The following is a 14430-nucleotide window of genomic DNA, read 5'->3' on the forward strand; positions in this document are numbered from 1 at the left end:
TCCAATTCCGACCATAAAAATTTATTTAGTCGTTACAAACTTCATGGTCGTAAAAGTAAGGTAAAATAAGCCCTTCGAACCTAAACCGCAGCAAACAATCTGGTTGGAGATAGACAGATTCCTCAATAACTATTTTGTTCTTGACATTTCGCGGCAAATACTGAGTTTGAAACCTAGAAAGTACCTAAAATTAGGAAGTACCCATATATAGGGCCTATATATAAAAGTGGACTTATTTTTACAAAATTTTTCAGAGAGAGAGAGAGAGAGATTCCCAAAATATCAAAATGCCATCCAATTGGAAAGAGAATGCAATTAGAGTTTTTAACGAGTAAAAAAGCTGTAAGTTCGACCGGACCGAACTTTTAATACCCTCCACCATTTGGAACGAATTTGGCAATTTTCAAAAAAAAAAAAAAAAAAAAAAAAAACGGTTAAAAATTCTGTTAAAAATTCTGTTAAAATTTTAAAAATACCAAATGTCGTCATTATATTAGTGTCTAAACGACAACGCAAACCTGCATATTCAACTTTTGTCATCAGCCATTACAATATTCAAATTCGAAACTAGAAAAAAAATCGGTGAATAATGCAGCTAAAATCACCAATATAGGGAGGTACTTTTATATGGGGCTATACCAAAATGTGGACCTGAACAGACTATTTTCTGCCTTAGGCTGCAGTATCTATTACGAACTTCAAATACAAAATTTTAAGCAATTCTGGTGAAAAATGTCGCTAAAGTCATCAAAGTACCGAATATCGGGAGGTACCGTTATATGGGGGCTATAAGAAGACCTGGATCTGCACAGACAATTTTCTGCAATAGGCTGTAGTAGCCATTACGAACTTCAAATACCAAATTTGAAACAATTCCGGTGAATAAAGTTGCTGAAATCATCAAAATACCAAATATCGGGAAGTACCGTTATATGGGGCTATACGAAGACGTGGATCTGCACAGATAATTTTTTGTCTTAGGCTGTAGTATAAATTACGAACTTCAAATACCAAATTTGAAATTATTCCGGTGAATATTGTCGCTAAAATCATCAAAAGGCCGAATATCGGAAGGTGCCGCTATATGGGGGCTATACTGAAACGTGGACCTATGTAGCCCATTTTCAATACCAAAAGTCCTGCAAAACAAACACACATCTGAGTAAAATTTTATTAGCTACACTGATTTCCACAGACGGACGGATAGACAGACATACGGACGGTCATCGTTAAATCGACATAGAATTTTATGCTAATATATATACTTTGTGGGGTCTAAAATGTGTATTTCGGGGCATTGAAAAACGGAATGACAAACTTAATACCAATACCATGGTGGAGGATATATATATTTTTTTAGAATTTTCTTATGCAATATTTCTAGATTTTATTAATTTTTGTCAAAAGGCTATTAATTTGTGAGGTTTGTCAGAATCCGTCCATCTTGAGCTATAAGAGGTCGAACTAAAATTTCCTTTTTTGAAATATGAGATTGTATACATTTTGCTATATATGCGATATCTTGGATATAAGCATGAATGTAATGGTCTATAATTGTGACCTTTAGAGCACCTTCAAAATCAAGAAATATTTCTTTTTTTTTTTGGTCCATTTCCACCCCTAAATATTTTGCGATTATTTCCAAGAACAATAGACTTCTATTCTGACCTTTGGGGCCGTAATTGCGACCGGTAGCGTGATTACAATTTAATATCGCCAGACGAACGGAGGGACATAAATAGCTAGATCGGCTCAACTCAGCGAGATGGGAAAATCAATATGAAACTTTGTGGATCTAGGACAAATATTTCGCGGTGTTATCAAACTTAGAATACCCCAAATACGTAGTATTGTTGGGTAAAAAACAAAAAATCTGGTGTTTAAAATTGTTTTGTATTAGCTCTTAAATACGTATTCCCAGGCTGTAATTTATATATTTTAATGTATTTCTAGGAATTATCGGAAGTTCGGATTTTCTGTGGATATTATAAAAATTCAAAAAGTAATTTTGCTAACTGAAAGGACAATGTTTCCCTTGAAAAAATGGAATTAGGGTTTCTATCGAACTCTAGTTTTTATTTTTAAACGCTTCAATTGTTTTGAAAATTTTTTCCAATGGTAGGTATTTTAACCTTGATTCCGGGAAACTTTTTTTCGGGGAACGGACCCGGGACCCCAAATTTTTGTTATGAAAGTCCGGGTTCGGGTCATAAATCTGTTGTCTCGGGTCCATCCTCCAAGAAAAAAAAACAGTTTCTCGGAATCCGGGTAAAAATACCTACCTCTGGAAAAAATTAAAAAAAAAAATCGAAAAGTTTTTAGGAAACTAGAGTTGTTCCTCTCATTATAATATCATTACATATATTTGGCGGTGTTCTATACAATTTGTTAAGAGTGAGATAATATACTCATCTGTATACATTTTGGTGTAGGATAAAAATGTGACATTTAATTGAGGTTACTGGCATTAAAATCCCAAATTGTACATACAATGAATTTAAGTATTTGTTTATAATTTGTTTTTTAAATAAAAAATGTTAACAAAACTGCATGAACTGTATCCTACCCTCTTTGTAAATAAATATTCTTCTATCCCTAAAGCTTGAACTTCTATTTACTTACTTACATATGTATTCAACTTAAAGCATGTGTATATGTTTGTTAACTATTCCAATAAAAAAATTTCTACATTTCTATCTCTTGTTTTTGTTCGAAAAAAACCTGCTTCAACAGCTTGCTTCAACTAAATGCTTCTGTTTTTTTACTATTCGTAATATTTACTTTAGAAGACTTTTAGTGAAACCATTAGTTCTTATGTCCCTATAGAGATCTAATATCACCTATTTTTTTATTTTCTATAAAATTTAGGTCCCATTGGTGCCAGTATTGTTGCCATGAGTCCTCGCACCATGCTTGATCTAAATCCCGCTTTGGCCATGGTCAAACCGACCTTTGAATCCCGTGGACCACCCATAACATCGAAAGACTTTAAGGATACGGATAAGAATACAACGGATGCATCAAAGAAAAACTTTTTATAGAATTATTAAATAAATAATAACAAAACAAAATAAAAACGGAAACAAAATTGAATTACAACAACAGCAAATGCAAATAAATGGAACAAAACAAAAAAATCAGCTAAGTTCAAAATTCAAAAAACCATAAATAAAAAACAATTTTAATCCAATACAACCACCAAAATCGCAAGAAAAACAACATGAAAATACTATTACAACAACATAATTACCAAAAAACAACAACAACAAACTGAATCTGTCTTTATCTGCATTAATGTTTACATAACCGTATCTATTTAATATTCGTATCAAAAAGAAACCGAAGACAACATAAGATAAACAAAAAATGGCATTAAAAAATGAAATTAGAAAAAAATAAAAACAACAAATCAAAATACTTTTTCTTTAAGAATTTCTCTTTCTCTCTACTTTTCAACTCAAAACCCAAAAAAATCAACAAAAAACATACCAAAAAACAACAAATTCCCTTAGCCTAAATACCAAACAATTTTTTTAATGGCATTTTGTTTTCAATACTTGAACCCATCTAGAGTCGTATTTATTTACATGAATCCTTACATATATCCTTACACGGAATCCATAAGCCAACTTGAAAAAAGAAAATATTAGCTAAAATTCACTGAAAAAATATTTAATGTTATTAAACTTTCAATTTTCAAAAAACGAGTTTTAATAATTTATTTCCATATTGGAATTAAGATACTTTCATTAAAAAATCCAATTCCGACTAAAACGTTCTTTAAAGCCAAAATGAGAATTGAATTTTAGAATTGAAGTTATTTCAATAATTTTTCTCTGTCGATTCCTTAACATTTCAACCCCAGCTGGTTTTTTATTTCATTTGTAAGTTTTATTAGATCCATATTTTGATTTTGAGCACACCCTTCCATTTGGTTTTAAAAATAGTCAAAATAATGACAGTTCAATAAGGTGTTTTCAACGAAGATGACAGAATTAAATATTGGTATATCTGTTTAAATCATGATACAATTATAAAATCATAATCAATTTTCCGTATGGCTCCACTTTTTGACAGAAAGCAGTGCGGGCCGATTTTTTGTATTTTAAATGTTCTAGGTTTATTTCCTATCCGAAGTGTTTACGATTGAATGCATTACAGACCCCCAGCTTATGACTATCGGTTTTGAATTACATGAGAGGATTTATTTACCAAACCTTTCGATCTCTCGTTTCACACAAACAACTCCTAATTTGGATCCCTATCCATTGTATTACTATTGTGAAAACTAATGGGGTTTCCAGTAAAAAATATGTTCAATGGTCTATCTCATAAGAAAGAATTAAATATCGGAATACAACAACAGCCAAATGATAGCCTCACGAATTTCCTTCATCAAAGCTGGGCTGTTGGCGTAGTCCTCATCTTTCATGTGACACCAAAGAAAAAGCCACTTGTTGGTCAATCACAAGATCTCCATGTCTAATTTAATCACCTCCTCAAGAGAAAGTCCGGTTCAAAAACTTCTTTCGTAATGGTTTCCTTACCTGAGCGACACGTAGCGCCATTTTGAATTCCTTTGTTAACTGGACTTTATAAGTTTCATACCCTCACTCATATGGCTACAGAGCGTATATATAATTCGATATGGCAAAAATGTGCCACATTTAGGCAACGGTTTTAGGTGTTAGATATGCTTAACGAAATCCGGTTCAGAGAATTTGGAGTTTATCTAGTGATGTCTGTATTCCATGTGTCTCGATATCACTCGAACGGCATCACTTAATTGGTCTAAACTTGGTATACGATAATATTTTTAGAAAACATATATAGAGTTCGGAGAAGAGCATATCGGCACTGTCACAACAAAAGCAAATAATATTCAAAACAAAAAAATTCAGATTGAGGCACATCGTAATATTTAGATAAGACTTAGGTCCTCTGCGAAACAGGACAATATAGGGCGACTTTTTTTTACCCACTTAACAAATGGTCCAAATGTAGAATAACTACAATTCTCGTAAAATGTGAAATCAGTGACCGATTTTCGCAATATTTTTGCCTGTAGTAGAGAAAATGCCAAGATGCAATACATTGGTTAAATCCTGCTTGTGCCTTCTCCATAAAAAAACTTAGAAATTTTCGAATAAATCTTATCAAAATGTCATATTGGGGTACCCTATGTGAAGTAAAAGTCATATATATGTATCCCTCCAAAAATGGTTAGTGTTAATCTTGGCGAGGGTATATTAATATACACTCCTCAGACAGCAGGAGGCCAATGATTCTTCGGTATTCGATATTTTGACGAGTCAAGCCACACATTTAACAGAATTGTTTAAAGTTTGGTATATAAAACTCATAATATTATTATCAAAGTTAGATCGTGTTCGGAGATGGACAATATCGGCCCATCGGAGGTACCAAAACCTCGACTATAAATGGTTAACATTTTCAAAAAATATTTTACATCATAGAAAGGGAAAGGATAATTACTATTTTGTTACTTTGAAAATTTATTTAAAAATAATTTGAAATTGATACCAACATCAGTTCTAGGTTAGGTGGGAAAATTGACAATATCGGACCATCAAGGCGAATTGATGGACCCTTGGAGCATATACGGTGAAATAGATGGACTCAAGTCTGCCTACTGGGTAGATGTTCTAATGGGACATCTATTGTAGGGTCGGTGGCATAAGGGGACATCTACTGTAAAGAAGATGGTCTCATGAGACATCTCTTGTAGAATATATAGTCTTAGGGGACATCTAATGTAGGGAAGGTGTCTCAGGAGCCATTTAGCGTAGAGTAGATGATCTCAGGGGAATTCTACAGATGATTAGATGTTTTCAGGCCTCGGGGGACATCCACTGTATTAGATGATCACATCTATTGTATACCAATAGGTCTTAAGGAGAATCTTCTGTAGAGTCGATGGTCTCAGGGGTCGTTTACTATAGACAAAAAGGCCTCAAGGGACATATACTCTCGCGTAGATAAGCTCAGATTCCGTCTACCGTATAGTAGCTGAACTCACAGGCGGCTTGTGGAAAAACGAAATTTAGGGGGGCACCAGGATATGGGTGAACGGATGTTTTCCATTTTTAATGCAAATCATCGTGGGCAGTACTAATTGTCAGACAATATTTCGCCATTACACCGTTTGGAGGATATATTTAGCAAGTATACCTTTTGCTGGATTTAAATAGGTAGCAATTTTTTGGGACGGAAATCGGCAAAGATCTGCTCGGTTGAGAAAATAAAGGGAGAAAAAACAACAAATAAAAACTCTCCGCTGAGCAGTCCAATTTCATGCAATGGAATTACACGATGTTAATTGAGAGAGTGAGAGTTGTGTGAGATTGTAAAATAACTGTATATTTATGGATTGCTTATCTCCGAAATGAAGATAAAATATCCGTTTAAAGAACACATAGTTTTTTCGATATTTAGAAGACTTATTTCAAGTTTCCTGTGGAGGTCGTTTACAGGCTTATTGGTAAGTAGGGATGGCTGAAAATACTGCAAATGTGCTCAAAATGCAATTTGTGGAGATCGCACTCAGATAGAAGATCTTTAATAATCTTTTACAGTAGGGTACATTTTGATGGGCCTTATTTACTGGAAGTCACTTAGGGGGCTTCCATCATCTCTCCATGTCTACTGTAGACAGGCCAATAAACAAATAAGAGAATTTTTTAAGATTGGACCGTTCTTCAGAGACCATATTGAGCAAAATTGTGGAAAAAAATATTTAAAAGAAAAATCAAATAAAATTTTTCATGATTTTTAATTTTTTTCAAAGTTTTTTCAGTAAAGGTCAATAAACACGTAAGAGACTTTTTTAAGATTTGACCGTTCTTCAGAGACCATATTGAGGAAAATTGTAAAAAAATATTTAAAAGAAAAATCAAATAAAATTTTTCATGATTTTAAATTTTTTTTCAACGTTTTTTATGAACGACTTTAATAAAAAAAATTATTAAATATTTGGAAAATTCAAAATATTGATTTTTTGATGGGTTAACCAAAATTTATGAAATAAGCTTGAACACATTGTTGACAGGCTGTGTTTTAAATACAGAACATTCTGCTATTCTATAGATTGAAAACGTGTCGAAAAGTATTCTCAATGTAGAAAGTCGTCAGGGCAGTACCACGGATGGAGCAAAGTTTGGTTGTTTTTCCTGGAATATAATTCGTCTATGGTGGTGAAGAATTGCCTATAAAACAGTTTTCTCTTTTAAAGACATTCAATACATACAAAAAATATTTTGAATGCATTTTAAACATAGAATATTTCTCTAAAGGTCTTTTAAGGCAGATTTTCGACATTTTCATCAAATTGTTTTCGGTTTTTGTAAACATTTGAATTGAAACTTTAAATTATCTTTCTACCTTCTGTGGAAATACACTTGGAAAATTTTCATATTATTACTAAGGGGTAGCAGTATTTTCATATTTGGGGAATTTTGAAGTAAATTTTAAAATATTTTTAATAAGATTTAATATACCCATATTTCTCCATTTTATAAGTCATATTTACGCTGTGAGAGGCTTCTATATGTTAAAATTATATTTTCTGAAACCAAATTCAAAATGTAGATTCTTGATAATTTTCCTTTTCCTCCGTTACACCAATTTCCACACCTAACATTCACTTTAGCCGTTATCACAAAAATTTCTTCAAAATCAACACTATTATGGAAATTAATAAAATATATAATATCCTTTACATATCAAAATAATGAATATATTTTAACTGAGTTAGTTTTTTTACGAAAAATAAAAAAACGGAAATAAAACAAAATCTAATTTTTTTAAATGCATTATTTTTAATATTTAGGCTCTGGGTTGTAAAGCAAAAACAAAATAAAACATAACATGACATACCTATAAATTTATGATTAAATTATATTTAAAAGAAACAAAATATGAAAAAAAACAGCAAAACAAAAACATTATATTATTTTCCAACAACAATTTTTTTTGTTTATTTTGTAACAATTTAAAAACATAAATGAAAACATATATTTAATAATAAAAAGAAAATATTAAACAACAAGAAAACATAAAAAAGTAAACCTCAGGAAATTAACAAATTGCATTCATTTTATTTAAAGAAAAAAAAATAATAGAAAAACCAAATAAATATAAATAATTATTATAATAAATAAAAATTTAACAGAAAAAAATAAACAACATTTTGAGCAGCTTAAAAACAAATTCATGAAAAAAGGCGATAACTAATTTCGATCTAATGTAAATTTTTGTTTAATTACACTGTGCAACACAAAAAAAAAAAAATATAAATACAGGAAAAATTCAGCAGATCATGAAAGTAGACTGAAAAATAAAAAACTCGTGTCTGAGCGTTTTGAAAGTTTACATGGCATAGTAACTTAAAGAGAGAGAGACAAGTTCTCTCCTCTACAACATTTTTGGAATTTTTGCATTAAAATTCAATGGAATCCCTTCGTTTTAGGTATATAGTGTCTTCGGCAAATTTTCATATAATAATATGAGCATTATTTTAGTCGAAAATCTTAAAAGTAAAAATTTTCATAAAAGGGTTAAAATTTCCAAAAATGGTCTTTTTGGTCCTTTTTTAAAATATGGTGAAAAATGTCCTTTAAACGGGATCATAGGAAGTTTTAAATATTCCACAAAATTATTTGTTATAAAATTCTACTATAGGTCGATGGGAATATCAAAAGTCTTACATAAACCTTACATAAACGCCAGGAAAATTCATTAACATTAAAAAGACATTTTAGGGTTCTAATCGTACTCTTTGTGAGTTTATGCAAATTCTCCAATATAGCCTCATTTCTGGTGGATGACATCAAAGACAAAATTATTCCTTATTAAATTTCTATTTCCATAATATATCACAAAAATATTTGCATCACTGTAACAAAAAAAAAAAATCCTATTTTTTTTGGCTTATTTAAATTCGACGCCTGAAAGTAGCATAAAATTTGGTTTTAGGCAGAAGTTGTCAAAAGAAGAAATATTCTAACCAAAATTTCATAATAAATCTCAGAATAAACCACATATCTAGGTTTAATGGTTTTTGAGAAAATTACATTAGAACTTTATATGTTACAAGTAAAAATTATGTACAGGGTGAGATAAAAAAAACTACAACAAAGTCAAACTCCTTCATTTTTACGTTTTTTTAAATTTTATTCAATGAAATCAAAAAATGTAGCATCACATTTTAGAATAAGTTTAGATTTGTTCGAAGTGGTCACCTTTGGCACGAATTATGGCCTTCAAACAGCCAATGAAACCGCCACCCGCTGCCCGTAAGTTGCTGTGCTGTATTTTGGCCCATTCCCGGCGAAGCGCTTGCTTGAGGTGATCGACACTTTGGGATTTTTTAGTGCCAACCTTGCTTTACAAAATACTCCAGACACAATAGTCCAACGGGTTGGTATCCGGAGATTCTGGTGGCCATTGTGCGCTGGAAATGAAGAGAGAAACCTCATTTTGTAACCATTTTTGGGTGGCGTGTGCTGAGTCCTGTTGGAAAGTCCAAGGTCTGCGACTAAAATGTTTGCGTGCCCAAGGCTTTAATACACCCTTCAGAATATCTTCGACATAACATTTGGCAGTTATTCTTATGCCACGGTCGATTAATACGAGAGCGACCATTGGCTGTTATGGCACACACCATCACCATGGCCGGCGCTTGAGTTCTGGTGGCCAGCCGAAGGTGCACATTTTCAGCTGACCTTTTTGGCAACACGATAATTATGTTTGTTTACAAACTGATGGACAACGAATGTTTTCTCATCGGAGACGGAGAAAACCAAATTCGGCAGTTCACCACTTTCAGCCAAGCGAAGCAACTCTTCGATGTCTTTTGGGACCTATAGTAGAATTTTATGACAAATACATTTGGGGAATATTTTTGGCTTTTTGAGATGCCGTTTAAAGAGAATTTTCAACCCTATTTTGAGGAAAGGACTTGCTTGAGTGATAAAATTGTCAACAAAAATAATACTTATATTATTGTCTGTAAGGTTGCCGAAGACATTATACCCCTAAAATGCACGGATTCTGAGGGAACCTAATTAGAAATTTAAATAAAAAAAGTAAAAAAGCTGTAAGTTCGGCCGGGCCGAACTTTGAATACTCTCCACCATTTGGAACGTATTTGGCAATTCTCAAAAACAATAAAATCCGTTAAAAATTCTGTTAAAATCTTAAAAATACCGAATGTAGCCGTTATATTAGGGTCTATACGACGACATGGACCTGAGTAGGTAACATTTGTCATAAGCCATTACAATATTCAAATGTGAAACTTTAAAAAAATCGGTGAATAATGTCGGTAAAATCATCAAAATACCGAATATCGGGAGGTACCGTTATATGGGGGCTTTACGAAGAGGTGGACCTGCACAGACAATTTTCTGTATTAGGCTGTAGTATTCATTACGAAATTTAAATACCAAATTTGAAACAATTTCGGTGAATAAATTCGCTAAAATCATCAAAATACCAAATATCGGGAGGTACCGTTATATGGGGCTATACCAAAACGTGGACCTACATGGTCCATTTTCAATACCAAAAGTCCTCCATACATAACATACATTTGAGCAAAATTTTATCAATCTACTTTAATTCGTTCGGAAGCTAGAGTGATTTTCACAGACGGATAGACGGACGGACATGGCTAAATCGACATAGAATTTTATGCTGATCAAGAATATATATACTTTGTGGGGTCTAAAATGTGTATTTCGAGGTGTTACAAACGGAATGACAAACTTAATATAGGCTCCATACTATGGTGGAGGGAACTTCCCACTATTTAGGCCCCTGTGCGATGTAAACTCTCAAAACGCCGATACATATGTCTGTCTTTGTAGATCTACTTTCATAATCTGCTTGATATATCCTGTAATTATTGGAAGAATTGAATTTTTGTTGCACAGTGTTATATATAGTAGGTCTGTTCCAGAACTGTAAAAATGTAAAAGTTTTTGCTACGATAACCGATTTTCCCTTTACGATATCGAAGAAAATTGGAAAACGGGTAGATTTTTAAATGTTCTGGATAGCAGCAAATAAAAACCAACAATGAAAAGCAGTAACCAAATAAAAATATATACAGGGTGTCCCAAAAATGAATGGATATTACGTGAAGAATGTAAAACAGAAATATATTCCCAAATTGATCAATTTCCGTATTTTTGGGGTACCATTTATATATTAAAAAAAAAACAAACGAACAAAACAAGGTCAATTTTAAAAGGTCTTGTTGGGGTAAAATTCAGACCTTGGTCTTGGTCATAATCTAGACATACATATTCAAAATAAATTCTTTTTTCGGTACACTATTTTGTGATTTTATCCATTTACGTTTAATTTTTAGTAAAAGCAATATTGGAGAAGATTAAGAACTGAATTTTCCCCTTCAATATAACCTTATAGGGTAGAACCTGATTAAAACAAAAAAAAAATTTTGATTTGAAGGATTTAAAAAAAATGGAACCAAGAAATTGAAACAAGGAAATGGTTTGATTCTCCAACATTTTTCAAAACAACATTCTCTAACAATTTCTAGGGATATCCTTTTATTTTCTCCTAATTTTCAAATTTTTTCTCTCAACATTTCAAGAAACATGAATAAGGAAAAAAATTAAAAAAAATCGAATAAAAAAATTGTAAAATCTTTAAAAGAAAAAATTCTTTGCTTAGAAAACATTTTCAAAAATTAAAAAAAAAATCGCAACATTTTTTCCCCTCCCTTTGAAAAAACATCACAAACTGATATCAAAATTTATGATAAAAAAATCCAAATGACATTAACAAGCATCTAAATCTACAACTAAGTATATACATGTATGACATACAACATTTACATGTGTGTGAGACATGGATTGGAAAGTTTCGGGATAAATTTGCAAATGGAAAATTTGACAGGTCTAGACTATATTTTGGATTATCCTCCTTGGGTGAAAACAAAAATGATTTCTTTAAGCCATAGTCCCAATACTTTTCCAAGCCCATGTCTCACACACACACGAAACATCTACATTTACGTACACACACCCCCACACATCTACAAAACGACATACAAACATAACTGAGAATAAGACGAAGCTAGGCCAGTAAGAAAAACCCGCGAAACAAAAGTGTGAAAAGAATGTTCATAAACATATGTAATAAATAAATAAAAACCAACAACAACAACTAAATTGCATAAAAACCAAAAAAATACAATAAAAAATTTTGTTATTTAAAACTATATTTTATTCTAATTTTTTGTTAGCTTTAATGCTGATTTATAAGCAGTATTTGTTAAGTTTACTCTTAAATATAATAAAAAATAAAATTAATTTATTACAAAAACAAAAAAAAAAAAACAGCAACAACATTTTTCCTTAAAAACCAAAACAACAACAACAAATTGTTATCTAGTCAAAATATTTCATAAAACCAAAACAATTATCAACTTTAAGACGATTGATTTACAATTAAAAATAAATATATTAATTAATAAACAAAACAAACAAAAAAAGCCCATAAAAAGGAATGTATACTATTTCGATAAAATAATAAAAAAATACTATTAAAAAAATTCTTCAGAGTTGTTGACAAGCAAAAAAATGGAAAAATTCTGAACAAAAAAATATATATATTAAATAAAATTTAATAAAAATCTTTTATGATAACACCAAAAATGATGATGGCAGTTTTTTATTTTGGGGCGGGGAAATGAGAGATTGGGTATCTAATGACGATTTCCATAGGGAACCCTGTTTCATATATACAATAGGGTACACAATTTAATATAACACTTGGCGACAAAATTCAAATTTTTCCATAATTACAGGAAAAATCCAGCAGATTACGAAAGTAAAGCTAATAATAGAAGACACGTTTATCGATATTTTGAAGGTTAATTCCGCAAACATTTTTAAACTTTACCAAATTTTTTGAGTTTTTCGCATTGAGATTCCTTGGAATCTATTCATTTTAGGTATGTAGTGTCTTCATCAAGAGAGTTGCTAAATGGGTATGTTTGTTCCTTCTACCTTTTAAATAAATCGTATATAAATACAGGGTGAAATAAAAAAACTGCAACAAAGTCAAACGCCATAGTTTTTACATTTTTTTTTAAATTTTATTGAATGAAAACATAACAAGTTAAAAAGTATCAGTCGGTATTGCCGACAAATATATACCCTCAGCCTGTGTTCGCCAATACTGCCCATTTCGTGTCGGACCCAAAAATATGATATAAATATTCCGACGTTCCTGGTATAGATTATATTGACTTGCTCCTTCACTTAATATGAGATATGTAATAATTTTTAGAAAGTGCTAAAATGTGCGTTATTTACAAGATAGAGTCTACCGAAATATTCCACTTTTATACTTCATCTGATACAAATAAAAAATAATGAGCGAAATATTGGGTAAACTTACAAGAAAGGATATTTATGTCCAATTTTATGCGAAATCATAAATACCGAGAAATTTCATATTCATATCGGGCTTCTTATTGAGAGAAATATTTGACATAGCAAGTAGTAAAGTATTGCTAAATTGTTTCGAAAGTTATAACATATATAATTATTGAAAATTGTGACCCCAGAAGGGGTTGGCAGATATATATCAACTTCACAACAGATCTTGTGTTAGCAAAAATATTTGTGTGTGAAATTTGAAGAGAGTTGGATATTTATTTCGCTTTATTTGAGTGTTTTGATTTTCAAAATCTTGAAACCTATGTATTGGGGAGAAGAAATGGTTCAATCTATACCACCTTTATAACAGATCTTGTGTTGATAGAAATATTGAGATGTGCCAAGTCTAAATGGAATCGGATATTAATTTGGCGTTTTATGTGCTTCATGGGTATTCAAACTTTCGACACTTTGTGGGGGAGGTACCAGAAGGAGTGGACCGATACATCCCATCTTAACACCAGATCTTGGGTTTATAAAAATATTGAAATGTGTGAAATTTGAAGACGTTCGGATCCTTACTTATTTAAGAGTTATAATTATTCAAAATGTTGACCCTTTGTGGGGGAGGTACTTGATGGAGTGGACCGATACTGTCCATTTTCGCACCCGACCTAGCACTGATCAAATATTAGGATTTGCAAAGATAGAGCAAACTCGGCCAATCGTTTCTCTTTCTGTGCAAAAATATATTTTTTTATATATATGTTTTTGAAAATTTTGACCTTTTGTGGGGGAGGTACCAAAAGAAGTGGACCGATGTATTGCCTCTTAACACCAGACCTTGTGTTAATAAAAATATTGGGATATGTGAAATTTGAAAACAATCGGACTCTTACATCACATTTTATAAGAGTTGTAATTATTCAAAATTTTGACCCTTTGTGGGGGAGGTACTACATGGAGTGGACCCATATTGTCCATTTTCGCACAT

General features: G+C 31.6%; 1 protein-coding gene across 3 annotated transcripts in view; it reads left to right on the forward strand.

Moving 5' to 3' along the window:
* LOC101888315 (potassium voltage-gated channel protein Shaw) overlaps positions 1–3137 on the forward strand; it is a 44748-nt gene extending 41611 nt beyond the window's left edge. For all 3 annotated transcript variants that reach the window (XM_059121134.1, XM_059121132.1, XM_059121133.1), the window contains one exon: positions 2869–3137. In XM_059121134.1, coding sequence (XP_058977117.1) covers positions 2869–3041 — 173 coding nt within the window. In that variant the 3' untranslated portion in view covers positions 3042–3137. The remainder of the gene's footprint in view (positions 1–2868) is intronic.
* Positions 3138–14430: the final 11293 nt, after the last annotated feature.

Source organism: Musca domestica, unplaced genomic scaffold (genome assembly GCF_030504385.1).
Source record: "Musca domestica strain aabys unplaced genomic scaffold, Musca_domestica.polishedcontigs.V.1.1 19, whole genome shotgun sequence".
Lineage (NCBI taxonomy): Eukaryota > Metazoa > Arthropoda > Insecta > Diptera > Muscidae > Musca > Musca domestica.